This window comes from Manis pentadactyla, chromosome 7 (assembly GCF_030020395.1).
Source record: "Manis pentadactyla isolate mManPen7 chromosome 7, mManPen7.hap1, whole genome shotgun sequence".
Taxonomy (NCBI): Eukaryota; Metazoa; Chordata; class Mammalia; order Pholidota; family Manidae; genus Manis; species Manis pentadactyla.
The window spans coordinates 102,145,169-102,164,188 of record NC_080025.1 but is presented as its reverse complement, the minus strand read 5'-3'; the positions used below and the strand labels follow the sequence as shown (position 1 = coordinate 102,164,188).

The 19,020-nt window shown below is 39.3% G+C and overlaps 1 protein-coding gene across 4 annotated transcripts in view; it reads right to left on the bottom strand.

Moving 5' to 3' along the window:
- Window positions 1-11,504: 11,504 nt before the first annotated feature.
- Window positions 11,505-19,020, bottom strand: part of CREB5 (cAMP responsive element binding protein 5) — a 385,945-nt gene continuing 378,429 nt past the window's right edge. For 3 of the 4 annotated variants that reach the window (XM_036897402.2, XM_057504611.1, XM_057504612.1), the window contains 2 exons: window positions 18,780-18,888; window positions 11,505-17,885 (listed from right to left, as the gene is read on the bottom strand). In XM_036897402.2, coding sequence (XP_036753297.2) covers window positions 17,722-17,885; window positions 18,780-18,888 — 273 coding nt within the window. In that variant the 3' untranslated portion in view covers window positions 11,505-17,721. Of the gene's footprint in view, window positions 17,886-18,188; window positions 18,218-18,779; window positions 18,889-19,020 lie in introns of all 4 variants that reach the window. The other variant, XM_057504613.1, reaches the window with a different exon arrangement.

Sequence of the window (19,020 nt, the reverse complement as noted above, 5' to 3'; positions counted from 1 at the left end):
AGTTTTGCTGTGTTCTTATACTCCACAAATGAGGGAAATCATTTGGTGCTTGACTTTCTCTGCCTGGCTTATTTCACTGAGCATAATACCCTCTAGCTCCATCCATGTTGTTGCAAATGGTAGGATTTGTTTTCTTCTTATGGCTGAATAATATTCCATTGTGTATATGTACCACCTCTTCTTTATCCATTCATCTACTGATGGACACTTAGTTTGCTTCCATATCTTGGCTATTGTAAATAGTGTTGCGATAAATATAGGGGTGCAGCCCTTAGGTAGAATTTTTATTTTGAGTTTGGGTCTACTGTGTGTGTGTGTGTGTGTGTGTGTGAGAGAGAGAGAGAGAGAGAGAGAGAGAGAGAGAGATTGTCTATTTCTGACATTATTATACAAGTCAATGGCATATATTCAAACATATTTCTTAGCTCTTTTTCAGTGCTAAACTGTGTGCTAAACCATATGTGATTCTAGAAATGAGTAAGCTACAACACTGATCCAATAGATGCCATAATTTAGTCAGAGAGTGAAAAACACATATAAATATTGATATGAATGTGTTATGAGAGGATATGTGTATGTGAGGATATAATTAAAGCACCATGAAAGGAGATGGGTAGATGCATTTTAATTGGCAATACCTTGAGAAGGCTTTGTAGATAAACAAGACAGCAGGCCTGGGCTCAGAGGATGAGTGAGCTTGGCAGACTCACTCAGGGTAACAGGGTCGGGGGAGGATTCTTGCCCACGGGAACTGTGTGAACAGTCACTCGGGGAGAAGGCACAGGCCTTGTGTGGGGAAAGGCATCCCTGGAATGGTGGGAGCAGAGTGTGAGTATGGGAAGAGGATAAGAGGATGGAGACACATGGAAGGAAAGGGCGTGTGGAGTGACACTGTAGAATAATATCTGAAAGTTATTAAACCTGGACTCTGCTTGGTACACAGTGAAGAGCCATTGAAGGTGTATGGGTTGGAGCAGGAGTGTGTGTGTGCAAGAGGGAGGTGGATGGGGGAGAAGCAGGGAGGTAGGGAGAGGACATCTGTGGTTTAAAAAAGGGACAGTTTGTGAATGGAAGCAGGAGAGGCCAGTACTGCAGTAACCCAGCTCAGAGATAATGAGATTCTGCAAAAAGGAAGTGCAATGGCAGAGAGGTGGCCGATTCAAGTTTTACTGGGGAGGCAATATTGCCAGCGCTTGCTAACTAATTAGAACTGGGGTAAAGATGGGGATGAAGGTGTAGGAAATAGGTATGGAGCTCCATAGTGCTGGCTTGAGACAGGGAATAAGCAGAAGGAACAAGTTTGCATATTCATGTATCCATTTATTTATTAACGCATGCAGCAAATTGTTACTGAGTGTATGCAGGCAGTGAGCTGGAGACTGGGATACAACTGAGAACTGAGACAGATATGGAGCTCCATTGGCCCTGGGAATTGGGGCCAAGAAATCACGAGAATAGATAGGTTCTATGTTATGGACTTGGGAGATGTCCCTCTAGAAGCAGTCAGTGAATCCAGAGGCTTGAATATCTCATCAAGGAGGAAGTTCATCAGTGGGAGTAGATCTCACAAAATGACCTGATCCTCTAATCCTCAAAGTTTCATTTAGTGTGATGTACAGTACTTGTGCTGAGAAAAAGAACACTAAGAAAGAGAGACTAATTGTTTCAGGTCTTCTTCCCAAGAGGAAGAAATACAGGAGTATTTGCATACAAGAAAATAAGTATACAAAGCATCTTTGCCCTGCAGTCAAGATCACCTGCTGTTGCTTTTTCCTATGATTTTAATGCTATAGGTACAAATATTTAATCTTTCCTAAGTAAGGTCACCTAGATTCAGTGTCTCTTGAACCTAATAAAAATAATGAGACTATTAAATTAGAGAATCCCTTCTCAAGGTGGGTCTGGGGTGTCTGGGCTCTGAGCTTGCAGCAGTCCCCACCTTTGCACTCTCTCCTTGCACATCAGCACTGCAGCCATCGCTGGATTGTTTTCCTGTCCTTGGAGATTGGCCTGATCAGGTTCACTAATGGTTGGACTTCTCTTGGTATTTGCTTACATAACACTATCAGGACACACGTCTTAAATATTTTATCAGGTTTAAAAGATCGTGTTCATAATATGGCATTATGTGGCCTGCAGAGCAGAGTTGGAGGGGGGAGGAAGGTTCGTGGCCAGTCCTAAGTGACCATAACTTTAATACACATTCTGAAAAAAAAAATTTCATTAACTTGATAACAAAACTGGAGGTATTAAGATGTTGGCTTTCCCTATCTTGTAAAGACAGCTATTAAAGCATCACACACTTTACTTAAGTGCATCTTCCTTAGCCAGTATAATCGACTCCTGAACATAAAAATCACATAGTTCTGACCTGTGTCTGTGCTGCTCCGGGTTCTGGAGAACCGGGCATGGGCTGATTGCATGATTTGGCTGTTTGCATACCAAAATGGAGCTCAAATGCTTCTTATGGTAAGTGAACTCTTGGAAGCAGAGTGGAAATTTATCCATTAGCTGAAAGAGCTGAATGCACTATATGATGTAGAAGAGCCACTCTATTTGATTATTAAGTGTTCTGTCATCTGAAACTATAAGTTAACAAGAATAAAATGAAATGACCCAGGAGCAGAATGTTTTTTTAAAATCTTAAAAGGAGAGAAGCAACACCTGAGAAATTGCCAGATTCCTTTTAGATATTTTCTAGGCAGCTGGCTGGTTATAAAATAGTGTCTGCTTTGAAAACCGTCTCAAGTAAATGAATATATTAATGTTTATGACCAAAATCACCCTAGAAAACAATTATTTCTACCTGACTCTTTAAACAATGGAATTCCTCCTCAAGTTCTGCCTTTCACTAACCTGGATCTAAGGATGACAGTCATGATCCTAGTTGGAAATACTACCTGTGAGGTTTTTTTTCTGAAAGCTTCTTGGCTCTCTGGGCATGATCTGTCTTCCTGATGGGTCACTCTGTTCTTAAATTAAATCAGTAACTTTTCATTTTGAGTGGGTGTCAGAATCTCCTGGAGGGCTTATTAAGACACAGATCACTGGGCCTCCCTCCCAGGATTTCTGATTCAAAAATTCTAAGGTGCCGCCGTGCATTTCTTACAGGCTCCCAGATGCTGCTGCTAGTCCCAGGACCGCAACTTGAGAACCACTGAAATTGGTGATTTCTAAGACACCTTGACTCTAAACGGGCCCATGAACTTAATGGAGGCTTTTCTCTCATGATAACTGACCAACTTAAAATAATAAAACCTTTTCCAATTTCCTACTAATCAGAAAACTACCTGAGCTCGACTAGGAAGTAGATTTTTCACAGGTACGTCTGTGTGGAGTAAGTGGCAGAGTATTTGTGACAACATGAATGGACCTTAGGAACTTATGCTAAGTGAGTTAAGTCAGACAGAGAAAGACAAACACAGCATGATATAATTTACACGTGGAATCTAAAAAACCAAACTCCTAAAGCCAGAGAGTAAAATGGTGGCTGCCAGGGGCTGGGGGCTTGGGGAGTAGGAGAGAGATTGCCTAAGGGTAGAGGTTTGCAGTTGGTAGCTGGGTAAGTCGGGACATCCAGTGCACAGTATAGTGATTGTACATGCCACTATGGTGCTGTAATCATCCAGCTTGCTACAGGACCACAGCTCAATTATTCCTACCACAAATAAATGATAATTACACGATGACCTAGAGGTATTAATGTGGCTACAATGGGCCTCATATTACAATATGTGTCAAATCAATATGTTGTCCACTTAAACTTATATATGTTATAAATCAAATGTATTTCAATAAAAATAAAGAATAAAGAAAAAGCATGGTAGTGGTGATGTAACATTAAATGTTGGATTCTATTCCCAACGAAAAGGCTAATTCCTATTTATGAGTTTTGTTTATCAACAGGATGAGTTTGCTGCTTTAGAAAAAAATTAAAGTAGGCATTCAATATGGATAATCTTTCCCCTTGAGGAAGACTGGAGACAAGTGCTGGGTGGGGAATATGAGAGGAGATCAAGGCTGAGTTAGAATAAGCAGTGGAGGCTGTGTGTTTATGAGTGAAAGAAACCTGTACCTGCACCACTGAACAAAGGTGGTCTTCTTAGACCCTTTGGTTCCTTTCCTATCACTTTCTGTCATGACCAAGGTCTCCAAACCAAGGCCACCTAATGGAGAAAGTCTACCTAAAGTACTTTTAAACTTTAACTGCTTATCAGTGACTCAGGGTTCTTTCTAAAATGCAGATTCTGGTTTATTAAGTCTGGGGTGGGCCCCAAGATTCTGCATTTCTAACCAGCCAGCGTAGCTGGTCCATGATCACCACAGCTGGCTGCATAGGAGTGCACAAGAGCAGGCATGCAGGGTGATGTCTTAAAGCAGCACATTGTTTCTCCTGATTTTTCTTCTTATCTTACAGCCATGCCATCAAATGCCTGGTTGGCTTGCATAACTATTGACACATACTATCCAAGGGAGTTAAGTTTCTGTTCCTTTAAATGATCCTGATACTGCCTAGTTCATATCTGCAGATGGTTTAGCAAATACTTCCTTTACCATTTTTCACATCTAAGATAGACATCATTTTCCTGTGCTAAATTGTTAGTCTGACTTCATTTTGAAATGAACCTTATTAACTGATTTCTGAGTTTTGAAGTCAATTCTAATTGTCTGGACTTTCTCCTTGATTCTGGGCCAAAAGATACCATAGGAGGAAGCAATTGGTCATCCCCATGGCTGTCTTTGAATCACCAGTAGCCCCCCAGCCTAGGGAATGGATGATATCTGGTGATTTTTTTTTTACATGGAATGCCAGCTTTTTTCATCTGAACAATTTAAATCCTTTTTAGTGCCTGATATATATCCAGTTCCAGTGAACTGTGGTTCATTACAGCTGGATGAATGTTTATTGAGCACCTTGTATATTTAAGGCACTCAGAAAGATACCAGTCTAGTTTCTCAGGTTGTTTATAACCCAGGAGAAAAACGTGGAAGAAAGGGGAATTAGTTCAAGTACAGACTGAAATAGTATGTCTGTGGAGCAGTGAAACAGCAAGTAAGGGAATACTTGCCTGTGTAATGATGATGGCCTTGCACGAATCAGGGTTATTGGGTAAGGTTGCTTCCTCCTGATGTTGCAGAATCCCTTCAACTCTTAGTTAGGAGTCCAGCATCCATGTTAGGCAAAAATAGATCCAGCTAATTTCATGGATCTGCAACTTTCATGAACTTTTCCTCCAGTCAACATATTCATTAATTATATTTTGTAGCTAGTACAGGAGAAGTTCAGGTTTCTTAGTCTGAAGCTACTTCCTCACTTAAAAAATGAACATTTCCTAAGCACTGTGCTAACCTTCATTTACTGCCTTATAGACGCCTCATGGGATGTATACTATTATCCTGATTTTACAGACGCAGTAACTGAGGCCTTGAGAGGCTAATTTGCCAGGTTAAACAGCTGGTAACAGAACCAGCACTCAGGCCTGGAAATGCTGACTTCAAGTCCATTGCACTGGCTCATGGGATTTGTGCACTTAAAAATATGTTCCCTACTACTTAGTTCATTTACAATTTTTTTAAATTGTCCCTGATGAATTTGCTCCATACTTTACTGTTCAGAAGGGCTTTAAAATTGTTTAAAAAATAAATAAAATGAAGTGACTTTGGGGGATTGGTTTTGGAAACTTTAACTTTAATCTAAACATTTTAATCTCTTATTAGTTAATGCTATTTTGATTTAGTCAAGAAGTGGCCCAGACACAACTGAGTATGTATTATCATCCCATCATTAATGTTTAATGCATAATGTTTAGATTTAGAGACTATTATTAGAGCAACCTGACCTCCTAGTCCAAGTGCCTGGGATTTGAGAGGCAGGCTGCTTACCAAGACACACAAATTGGGCCATATAACTGGGACAATATTGGAAGATTTTCATTTTCATTTGAATGAACTAGAGAATCAGTGTGTAAGTATTTTTAACTTACCTTGAGGTCTAGTTAAATGCCATCTTCTCTCCCTTTCCTGTTTTATTTTAAAAGAGAATTTATCTGTTTGCTCTTAGGGACTCAGTTTGGAGGACAATAATATCTTCAATTCCTAGGAACAATAAAATAGGAAACCAATAGTGCTAATAGGAAAAACAAAATAAACATTTGCCTAGAAATCAGGAGACATGTTGTCCAGTTTCAACTGGGTGACCTTGAGTGAGTCATTTAGCCACACTGGGCCTGATTCCTTACTGTAAAATGAGAACATTGAACTAGCTGTTCTCTGAAGGTTTCTTCCAGTTCCAAGTCCTATTTTGCTATTATTGTTTATTCCTATTAGACAAAAGCGTGAAAGTGAATCTTCCTTCTGCATTAGTCGAACTAGGTTAACTGCTATGAGGAGAAAAAGAAAAATCCAAGTGCATTAACTAAACAGAAGTTTACTTCTTGTGTCTACAAACTCCATCATGGCTGCTTCTGATCAGTCAGCAGCCCTGGGCACCTGTCCTACATGCAGTGACTCAGGGACCCAGGTGACTTTCAAATGGTGCTCCTTCATCCTCCAGGACCTTGGAATCCCATGCAAGGTCCTTGTCAAGGGAGTGATGAGAGAGTCGGGAGGATCTGGCAGAGGTTTTCAGGACCAGAGCACACTCCCTGGGCCATCACGCGTCACATAGCTCCACCCAGCTACAGTGCTATTGGGCAGAGGTCCCTAGGTAGTCATCACAGAAACAATTTCCATTTCCCTCTGGGTACGTTTATACTGACAAAGAAGATAAGTCAGGACCAGAAATCTGTGTTTGTTTAAGGTCATATAGGAAATGAATAGGCAATTTGGTATTAAAATGAAGAACTGTTCCTTCTCACTCCAGGTTGTTCTATTCTCTTTTAAACTCTTGCTCTAGTCTTTGTAACAATTCTCATCGCTTTCTTGGAGGCTTGTTGATAAGAACTGCCCTGTTTCCTGGTCACAAAGGCTTCTTTAGATAGTTAGGAGAGTACCTAGAGGGAGTTTTTGGACAAGAGCATTTCCTAACCTCACCCTGGGAACATTATGTCAACATCCTTACAAACGCAAATGCGCTGGAACCACCTATGGAGATTATAAGAAAAATCCAGGAATGATTTTTCTTGGAAAGTGTAAGTATAATCAGTCAGTCTAAAGTAAGAGAGTAGGAAATTGTAAAACATTACAAATGAAAATCTCACTCTTGTTGATGGTTAATTTTTATATTTTGGATATTATAGCCTATGAGATGAGCCATAATATCCAGAAAATTTCTTAGCTTTGTAATTTTACTTTTACCTAATCTATAATGAATATTCTATTTGTTTCAACTCCAAGCTTTCAGTGAAACAAGAATTAATTAACCATTCACTACTTCAATAAACACTTGTTAACATCTACTCTATGCCCGCCCCACTTTGTGTTAATCTCCTCACTGTATTTTTTTTTCTCTTAGTATGTTCTAAGGGTAAATGACTAGATTTCAGTGAGGTTGCTTTAGAAATAACAACTATTCCCCTTCAGCAATCATTCTCCTCACTCCCTTTTCGAAATTCCTGCCCACCCCCTTAAGGAGGAGCTTTCAATACATGTAGCTCTGCTTGCTCAGACATGGTTGATTATAATAGGGATATATGCGTGACTCCATTTGGACAGATTCTCTCTCCTGGGAATCTGGACTAGGAAGGAGGAGACTGAGTCTGTGTCAGGTGTTTTAACTAGAAGACTGTAGATATGCTGGAGGTTGCAACTCTCATTTTGGAGCAGAAATGATGGGCCCACATAGAAGCAATTAAGTGAATATACAAACCAGTTGAGAGGGAGGGAGAGAGAAAGCAGACACGGAGCAAAATGAGAAACCAGATGGCCACAGAGACAGAGACAAGCCAGATTAGCTATTTACTGACTTTGCAGAGTTGTGATAGTTGCTACGGCACCTGGTTGGGCTCCACGAGCTACACCCCTCTTACAACCTTAGAAGAAATCCACCATAACTCAGGCCTACCTGGCAGGGTTTCTCTTCCTTTTAAGCAAAAGAATTCTTAACTAGGAATTAAGTCGATTAAGATCAAAGTCAGTAGGCAAATTTAAATAGAGAGTGTTCCGTTTAAGGTAACTTGTAGGTAATAATAGTAGAGAAAGGAATTATCTTGTGAATGGAATATAATCATGTTTAGATATTCAGAACAATTTTTTTTTTGCTATAAGAATATTGAGGAATTAGAATGTGTTGTGAACATAAGCTCTTCCTTTTTTATTCCTTTAAAGGAACCTATAGGCAGACCTTTTTCTGAGAAAGTGCAAATGACTTATGGGAGACATTTTATAGCCCATTGGGTCTATATTAGCACCACGCTCTAACCAACTAAGCTAACCGGCCACTTCACTGGGTCTATATTATAGTAACACTGGTTGGGTCTATATGGTAGAAATACCAGTTTCAAGAGACTAGGAAGTTGCTAAAAATTGCTGTGATTCAGCCTCCAAATGGTACAAAGAAATATGATGTGAATGAAGACACCGCATCTGACAACAGTAAGATAAAACTTAGTGGTTCATGACTTAATTTCCAGATTTAAATATAACCATTTTCAATAATCATAAAAGTAACAATAGTGACATTTTTCTAGGTCTACTATTTAAAAGACTGTTTTTCAGATGTTATAATTTATCCATCTTCTCAGCCATTTTGAAAACTATCTATAGTTGCCAAAAAGAAGGAGTTTCTAAAGTGTGCAAGTCTAAACCCAGACACTATATATTTTAAAAATCAGTACATTTTTCTCTTTTGTGGCCTCATTTTCATGCTTATTTTGATAAAGTCGGCATTACTACCATGGGAACAGGTCTCACAAAGTGTCTTGTTTTCAATTAGAAACAAGGGGGCCTGTCAGGCTCCAGAATTTTATGATTTCATAATGAAGATACTTAGGTTCCAAATCATAATGAAGATACATAGTTCCACACCTTTTTGCTTAAAAAAGAAGACAGAAAGGAATTATAAAAAAAAACAAACTATTTTTCTTGGATAAGAAAATATGTAATACAAATTAAAATGTGATCCAGTAACCAACCAATAACTTGCCACGATTGCAAGTTCAAGATAAAAAGACATGAAGCTCCAGAGACACATACGGATGAAAGGTAGGATGGAGACTAGAGTTGTCTATTTTCAAAGTACAAATATGGGATCACAACAATTTTTTTAGCCAAAAGTAATGGCTTTGAATTTGCAAATGAGTGTGGAATGGGCATTGGAAAGACTCCCTTGGGAACTATGAGTGTAGTGAGTGGCCTAGATGTAAATGGAACAGATGGGACTGCCATTAGAACAGCAATCATCCCTCCCACCCCAAATTGTTGTTTCTGTTCCAGTTTCACATATCCTGTCCCACTGTCAGGTGATGTGTCAGATGACATATCCTGGTAGTTGGTTTTAAAATATGACTGTTACAGCCACAAGATGAAGTGGATGAGTTGGAGTGTTCTTAGAACAAGAAAGAAGACAGAAAGGAAACAACAGATCATACACTGCACAAATGTTTATTGTGTGCCCATTATGTATCCATTCTTCTAGAACTAGGGACACAAGGGTGAACAAAATAGAAAATGGCCTTGCTCTTGTGGAGCTTACATTCTAGTTTGGGAAGACAGACAATAAAAAATAACAACTAAATATAAATTATGTTCGATGGTGGTAAATGCAATAGAAAATCTAGTCTGAGCAAAGCAAATGAGAATCAAGAATGAGGGTGATATCATTTTAAATAGGTTGGTCAGGAAAGGCTTAACTGATAGGAAGACAGCTGAGGAAGTGAGCTATGCGGACATCTGGGGAAAGAATATTCTGGGTAGAGGGAATGAAGAGCACATGAAAATGTTCTCATGTGGCTGGTGTGAGGGATGTCGGAGGAACCTCAAAGATATTAATGGAGCTGGAGAGGTGTGAGAGAGAAGGAAAATGGTAGGAAATAAGCTCAGGGAATCAGCAGGTCGGGGAGGCAGGTCATGTAGAGCCTTTATAGAACTTGGTAGTAAGTATTTGACTTTTGCCCTAAATGAGGGGAAAAGTCCTCCTAGTTTGGAGCAGGGGAGGGACATGGTCTGACCACCATCTTCAAAGCCTCCCTCTGGCGGCCAGTTAGAAGAGTATTGGAATAGCCCAGGTGGGAGATGCTGGCGGTCTGGACAGACCTGTAACAGTAAAGTCGGCGATAAATTAGGGTTGGAATATGGCCATGCTGATGGATCAGACACTGAGTATAAGAGGAAAAGAAGCATGACTAAAAAAATAATAAAAGAGATGGGAATGTAAGAGAGTTCAACCATTGTGGAAAGCAATATGGAGGTTCCTCAAAAAACTAAAAATAGAAATACCATTTAACCCGGGAATCTTACTCCTTGGAATTTACCCAAAGAATACAACTTCTCAGATTCAAAAGGACATATGCATCCCTATGTTTATCACAGCACTATTTACAATAGCCAAGATATGGAAGCAATCTAAGTGTCCATCAGTAGATGAATGGATAAAGAAGAGGTGGTACATATACACAATGGAATACTATTCAGCCATAAGAAAGAAACTAATCCTACCATTTGCAACAACATGGATGGAGCTGGAGGACATTACGCTCAGTGAAATAAGCCAGGCAGAGAAAGACAAGTGTCAAATGATTTCCCTCATTTGTGGAGTATAAAACAAAGCAAAACTGAAGGAACAAAATAGCAGCAGACTCATAGACTCCAAGAAGGGACTAGTGGTTACCAAGGGGAGGGGTGTGGGAGGGCGGATGGGGAGGGAGGGAGAAGGGGAATGAGGGGTATTATGTTTAGTACACATGGTGTGGGGGATCACGGAGAGAACAGTGTAGCACAGAGAAGGCAAACAGTGACTCTGTGGCATCTTACTACACTGATGGACAGTGACTGCATTGGGGTATGGGTGGGGACTTGATAATATGGGTAAATGTAGTAACCATATTTTTTTTTTCATGTGAAAACTTTATAAGAGTGTATATCAATAATACCTTAATAAAAAATTAAAAGATAATAATAAGAAGAAAAGAATTAAGAAGAGGAAGGAAAGCAGGGGGAATAACTAGAAGAGCACACACACAAAGGGCTGTGGCCACCCTTAGGACTTCTCTGGAGGTCAAGCAAAGAACTCCAGGATTTGATTGCCTGAGAGCCAGCATGTGATTCTTGGTTCTTAGGCATAACTTGGAACATGAATTTCTGCATTTCTTGGCTGTTAAAATCTACTGACCCCAAAGTGGAGCTCAGTTGTGTGGCTAACCCACAGTGAATGTGTTAGACTAGTGGCCTCAGTTGAGCAGTTGAATGGAAGAGGCAGTGGGAGTGTAGTGATGGTTGGGGAGGGAGAAAATCTCACCTCCTTTTGTCCCTAGAGACAGTGATCCTGAAAGAGTAAACCCTAGCATGAATGAGAAGGCATGTGCAGAATAGATGTGATTATCCCCAAACCCAAATTCATCATACAAAGGTTACATACATTATTTGCATTTGAGTGCTTTATTATATTGGAATTGCAGTGATATCAACATTTGTACAAATGCACAAAATCTTGTCTCTTCTTGCAGAAAGAGATGTAAAAATCTGACCTAGTTGAACAGTCTTAATGAACTCACTGTCCATTGATAACAATAAATGTGTTCACAATGCAACAAAAAGCTTAACATAAAATTAAACATATTAAATGCTGCAGCAAGTATTTACATGTATGTACCCCTAATTATTTTTCTCCTTCCAATAAGGAAGGTGGTTGCTTCACAAATAGACAGACAAACACAAATGCTTTGTTGTTTACAATTACAAACAACCCCCATGTCCAGAACTTAAAGTGACAGCACCTTTTTTGGGACTTCCTTAGTTAACACACACTTTGCACAATGCTAAATTTTTTTCTTTTAGTTCTGTTTTTGGACAATATTTATATTCCAATTGTCCTAGAACATTGTGTTTGAACTGAGCCCCTTTTCTGGGCATTTCTAGAAGATCCCAAACCTCATGTCCCCTTCAGAGAGAACATTTCAAGCTTATCTTTTCTCCAAGACAAACCTCAAAGGCAGAACTCCTCTATGAGGCAGGTGTGATTTAGCAGAACTCAGAAGGAAAGAGGGTGGGTAGGTCTTCTTATGTACTGGCTGGCTGGTTGGGAAGGGTCCTTTCTTGGAAACACCCTCCACTTCAGCCATGCTGATACCTTTCATCATCTCCTGTAGTGTCTAAAGCACTTGTACTCTAAAGGAGCAAACTAGAATCTCATGAGCTTATTGCAGATAAGATTTTAATGATGATTTTAAAGCTAATTTATTCAGGTTCCACATTCTCAGTCTGCGGCTAAAATGATTCTGTTAAAAAAAAACGCTTATAAAGTTCTATAATATGAAACTCAGTGTAAGAAAATCTTGATGACTTCAGAAGAGCTTTCTAAATCCTGGCTTCTAATAAGCTACATATTGTAAGTTGGTCTATATAACAGTTGATAATTATTGATTCCCCTCTGATGATAAGCATGGAAAGGTATCAGAATACCACTTCAGAGTACTAATCTTTCAACAAATGCTGGCAATCTGGCCTTACCCGCCTCTTCAACTTGTGGTTAAATAGTTTTTTTTTTTAAAAATAGACAATTTATAAGGAAAAAAATATATAAACACTCTTTAAGCAATTTGGCTATAAGCACTACGTCACTGAAAAACTCCAGAAGGTATAGTAAAATATTTTGAATGGACATCCACTTTTTCATTTTCACAACAAGCTAGGACATTTTTCTTCCTTTCTTTTAATTTATCTGTTTTGGTATTGGTTTTTACTTGTAAGTTTATTGCTTCAGTGTCTTCTTGTCTTTTCTTAGATTATAATTGTGAAATAGAGGTGCTGTCCCTAATTATGGTACAAGGCAACATTGTAGTTTTGAGACCAAGGACTGAAATATATAGGGCCCCTGCCAGTCATTTCAGCAGCCTCAGCAAGACAATGGTAGGGCCACAGCCTAACGTGCACCACACGCACAAGAGTAAGTCTCCTGGCTCATTCAGGACACTTTGGTTTGGAGGATGAGACAGAAAAATCTTAAGGGTAGCTTAGCTGCTGCTTCACATCTGTTGCATAATATACCATTTTAAAAAACATGCTATGAATAAAGAGATAAAGAATATAAACTGGCTCTTCTTGGTATTCTCGAAGCAGGCTTCATCTAGGCTGATGAGAGAAACATGTCTTCACTATGTTACCAATGAACGCTTGCAAATGTACCTGGTGCAAATATTCTGTATTTTAAATGATGCAGCTCAGAGCCTTAGAGAAAGGGTGGGGGAGTGCCACAGTGGGGAGTGAAGCCAAGTTTGAGGACAGGGAGGAAGGGCAAAAGAGAACAGGAGAAATAGAAAAGGATCAAAAAAGCTAAAGTGCAATTTTAAAATATAAATTACTTTAAAAGCAGAAGAGAGGTTCTAAACTGCTATGGTTCGCATAGGCACAGTTTCATTCAAATTCAAATGTGTTGTTTCCTTTTCCTTCTCAGATATACTGCATAATGGAACTTGAATGGCTTAAAGCTACTGCACATTGTTTGGGCAGGGACAAAAAGGGCACTGAGGAAGCCTAATAGTGCAAGGCATTCTAGGCAAGTGGGGTAGCGGGGAGAGAAGCAGAGAGGAAGTGGGTTTACACTTTTCTAAGAAAGCTGTTCCAGTTCCAGTTACTGATTCCCTTTAGCTGAGCTCTGCTTCCTAAAAGAAAGAGTTTACTTTAAAATTAAAAGAGAAAAAAATGTTTTTAAAAACCGTTCAGAACATAGATAAAAAAATAACTCACAGATCAATACAAATCCTTAAAATTTCTATGCACAGAGATCTAAGCAAACATTTCCACCAAATGATGGAAAATAGCCATTTGAAACCCTGAAAAAATGAAGATACAATTAGAGTAGTTTATTAGGAACTAACACTTCAAAAACAAGTAGATCCTACAGAAGAATACTGTTCAAATGGAATGTTTAAAAATAACATTTATTAATAAATATCTTATAAAATTCTAAATTAATAGATTCCTGTTCAAATTTTGCTTTGGTCCTTGAATTCCACTGTATATACACATACATACATATATATTTTCTTAGATGGTTTTTATTAACCAGAAAGAAGCACATTCTATCCTAACTGGATGGCTAGTTTTATAGCAGTTACTGATGCTTAAACCCCCCCAGCCAAAGGCTGGTCTTTTACCCCAGCTGGTTTAAGATTTTAGTGATAAACTCAACTAACACACTAAAGTTCACTTACCTAACAGGCACCAACCCCCTGAACATTCACCATTGTCGCCCCTCTATTTGGAGCATGTGCTGCGTTTGATTTCATTGACTGGATAGGCTCCGAAGAGCATTTGCTCTAAGTCACCCTAAGTATAACAATGCATGAGGTGACAGAGCACAAACTGCTTGTCTCCCACAGGCCCTGTTAAGACTGTGACTTGCATACGTTGCCACGGAGGTAGGAGAGAGTTGAGTGGGAGTGGACAGGGAAAACATCCAACCTAACACTGGGTTTTCAAATGAGTACATTCATCCATGGCTGGGATTTTCATGATACCCATCCCCACATCATATGTGGAGAAATGTCTTAAAAGGAAAAACAAGATGTGGATGCCTCCGTGCAGTTGAGGATTCACCTGGTAGAGACACCCTCAGATGTACCTAAGTTGTTAACTCCCATTGCATAGGCAGGGGAGGCCCAGGAGAAGCTTCCAGGTAGGCGAGCAGTGACTTCAAAGCCAGTTCCTGCCAATTAAAAAACCACATGGGTGAGGCAGTACACCAGGGCCCTGGCCTCCTCATGGTGTGCTCTGAAGGTCGTTACAACTGATCTGTGAAAATATGGATGCGTGAGCCGGTAATTGAGTGGGAGAAGAAAATGGGATAGAGAGATGTTTTCCCAGATTGGTAAGAAGGGGGGATTTTTCAGGCCGACTGAGTATTCCGTGGTCTGGCGAAGGCTAGGCCTTCAAGTGAAATACTTAATATTGATAAGCCTACTGGCAGGTCCGACCACTGAGCCTTTCTGTTCAGGATTTCAAGAAGCTCTGACAGCTAGCTGGCTTCTCCCACCTTCTGTATTTTCACACCGCTAATGAACATCCCTGAAGGCCTGGAGTACAACAAGAAGACAGTTTATTCTAATTATATGTTGAGGCCCGTTTGCTAACGTGTGTGGTTGGTTTGCCTGCTTAGCATAAAAAACAGACATAATTGAGCTATATATAATGCACATCAGTCAAACTGTCAAGTTGCTGAATTAAGAAAACTCTGACAAGTTCTTAGTTACAGAGGCTTTCAGTTTAACAACGAAATATTTCAATCAAGAGGTGGAACAGAAAGTAAACCATAATTTTAGTGACAGCCCACTCCCTGGACACTTTGATATTACCACTGGATTTTTAAAAAAATCCATTTCATTAAGTGCTATGCATGCAGTAAAGAAAGAAGTTTTTGTTTACTTAAAGTAAAAAATAAAATAAAATAAATTTTAAAAGCCAAACATTTCAATGAGCTCTTTTTCCTTTTTAGGGAGACATGCAGATGGTCCTAAGAAGGAGTTCTGAAAAAATCAATTCTGTTGTCAAAGTAGAGATAAGAATGTTAACTACTTTTTTTAGCTAACTCTTAAATATTTCTTAGGAAGCCAGTTAGTTTAAACCAGTCAGCTATATTACTTCTGAGATTCAAAATAAAACAAAACAACTATGTATTCAGTATTTAAAATACTTAAATGATATGTTTGTCTAAAATATAATAGAAAATCCTTTTCATTTGCATTTTTCTCTTTTTTTTTGTTTGTTTTTGCTTTTGTTTCACTTTTTAGACTATATATCCAGTCATGAGTTTCATTGGACACTCAGAACTTTCTTTTGAAAGCACTGTATATGTGAAAAGATTGTTGATAAATATTGATTTAAAAAGTAAGTTATTAGATAAAACCGAAACTAGTTATAAAAATCATGCTTCATGACCCTATTTTCTTTTGTTCTCCAAAATAGATTCTTACAATATAGTGAGAAAAAAACAAAACACGTCCTTCCCTTTTCTGAACTCTTATAAAAAGCTACACCTCTTGTAAAATACAATTCTTTTAAATCCCATGCACACACTCACACACACATACACACACTCGTGTTAGGAGGTCAAGCATTCAAATGGAGATGAAACACCAGCACCTGTCTAGATGGCTAGAGAGAAACATCAGCCCCTGTTATTTGTGAGATGCTATATTAAAACATTAGCACAGTAGAATGGCTTGTTTCAAGGAGGCACAACTGTGGTTCGGGACTATCTGCTTTTTATAATGGGCAAGTCCATGAAAGTCATTGAAAATATAAATCAGAGATGTGAAGAGTGGAGTGGCTATATCCATGGGATTCTTTCAGCAGCCAGAAAGTGCTTTAACTGTTGTGGGATGGCTGAAAGCAGCCCTATGGAAACATTAGGTTTTCTTTCTCTCTTTGTTCCCCTCCAGTAGTTTGTCTACTTTACCCACCAGAACAGCAAAGCTGGTTCCATTGACGTAAGAAGAAGAAGAAAAAAAAAAGTCTTAGGCTATTAGCAATGTAGTCTGTGTAGTGAATAGAGCCCTTCTGAATTATTACATAGTACACAGACTTTCAACGTTATAGACAGGCCATATAAAACCAGTTGTAATTCGAGGGTGTGATGTTATAGCCCCGCATCATAATTTGGACTTTCACAATCAAGGCTTACAAAGTTCCCTTCCCTGGTGTCTCCACAGCTGGCATTCAACAGTGCTTCACCTATGGCTAAGCCACCTTTTATTTGCTGTGATTATTAAAAACCTTAAATCAGGCACATTAAACATCTCCCAGTTACTATTTTGTAAAAAGCAAGAGTTGAATGAACTCCAGCTGTGGGTCATGGGCGAGGGAAGCCATGGCTAGATCCACATTTTTGAGGTTTGCTTTCTTTCCTTTAAACATTATTTTCTTCTTTACATGCAATGCTAAAGGGGGAGGAAATAAAATGAACAAAGTAAAAATGAAGAATAAATAGGGAGCCCAGGAAAAAGTGGAAATGGAGAGGAAAATTGGGCATTCAAGGAAGTGGGCCAAGAGGAGGAGGAAAGGTGGTGAGATGCTTGATGATTTTATTTGGACGTCAGTGGATCTTATAATTTTTTATAGTTAAGAGAAAAACAGTTATGGAAAAGGCTTTGTGTTTATCTGGGGTTCTGGTGACATCACAGCACAAACTCAACCCTATGTCATGATGTCCTCAGACTCATCACCCAGTTACTTTGTGTCTGTTTACTTGGCATCTAGGTATGCCTCATTTGGGCTAAAAGCTGCGGTATAACAAGAGTCAATATTTCAGGCAAACATTGGACTGATAAGAATGAAACTATGACTATATACAGAAAGACTTCAGTTTATAAACAAGTAATTGGTACCAGGAAATTAGAGAAAAGCACCAAAGCATTTCCCAAGCTGATAGATATTAATTGCATAACTCCCTTCTTTCTTATATAACTAAGTATAAAAGACAACATTTCCATAATAACTGTAAAAATGAAAGCCAGTCTTTGAAGGGCTGAGGAGTCTTCCAGGTCTGAGTTAATTCTAAAAATGCCCTTAAAAGAAAGGACGCGTGATAGACGACAGCGCTTCTTGGAGGAAAGGTCTGAGCCGTGGATTTTAAAGAATGGGATTCAGGTCTGTTCTGTGGGTGGTGAGCTGGCTGAGGGTGGAGCTTCCTACTACCTCGCTCCCTGCCGAGGAAGTGGTGACGGTGTTGTGCTGGATGACCTGCTGCTGAGAGCAAGCTGGGACAGGGCTGGCAGGAGGGCTACTCTCTGGACCTAGGAAAAAACACACACGCACACAGATAGAGCTTTCTTGGGCGGACTTGCGGACTACTCAGAAAAATACCACTAGATGTTTACTAGAAATAGAAGCATTTCACGCATTTTCTCCTGGAGGTTAATTTCAAAACTTTAAACTGTAGTCACAAAGCTATGCCTTCCCAGTTTATAGCTACAAGCAAAGCCATGCTTTCTACACCAGCAAAAATGATTTTATGTGTTTGAGTCTTGGTATATGAACTTCCCCATCTTGTATTTTCACATTAGCCATCCATATATCAAATGTGGAAAAATACTCACATGTGGTGGGAGAATCTGTGTTGCTCAATCTAAAAAATTATTTGAAAATAAATTGACCTTCAGCCATGAATCCCTGTCCCACCCACCATCCTCTACTCAACTAGCATTCAACATATTGACATTCCAGATGCAGAAACTGGGGTCTAGAAAAAGGGATCTGCTTTACATATTGGCAAACTGAGACAAGGCCATCAGCTGTTCAGTCTCATAAATAACACGCAGCATATCCTGAAGCATTCACCAATGCCTGTTCCCCAGCCCACGGATTTCTCTGGACAACTGCTAGCCTGCTGGGAATTGGGTTCCACCAAGCCATTTTTTCTTACTGGCTTTGGAATTGAAATTTGGTAGGATTTGACAATGTGAAAGTCTAGCCAGAAATTATCAGGATGCGGTGGGCACAGCGAGGGACAGGGGCCAGAAAGGAGATATTCCCCCTGGTGCAATAGCCTGGAAGCCACGGAAGAATTCTAGTATGATATCTGCTCGGTGTGCAATCTACACTTTACCTTTGCTCTTTCAATAAAACTCAATGCAAAATTAGTGGCAAAAAGTTGGGCACTAAAAAAAGCAAAAAAGCCGATAACTTACTTAAATATCCTTGAGATTCTTTCTGCATGGCTGTTATTGGGCAGTCTTTATGCGTTAACAATAACTGTTTCAGCTGTGCGACCTCATTTTTCAACATGGACACTTCATTCTGGAAAGACACATATCAAAGCCATGTTAAGAATACCAGAGAATACAAACTCAAGGCCCAGGCCCCTGCTTTTCAAAAGCAAAATTGGCAAGCTTTTCTGTTATGTATGAATGATAGTAAGAATATTTTTAA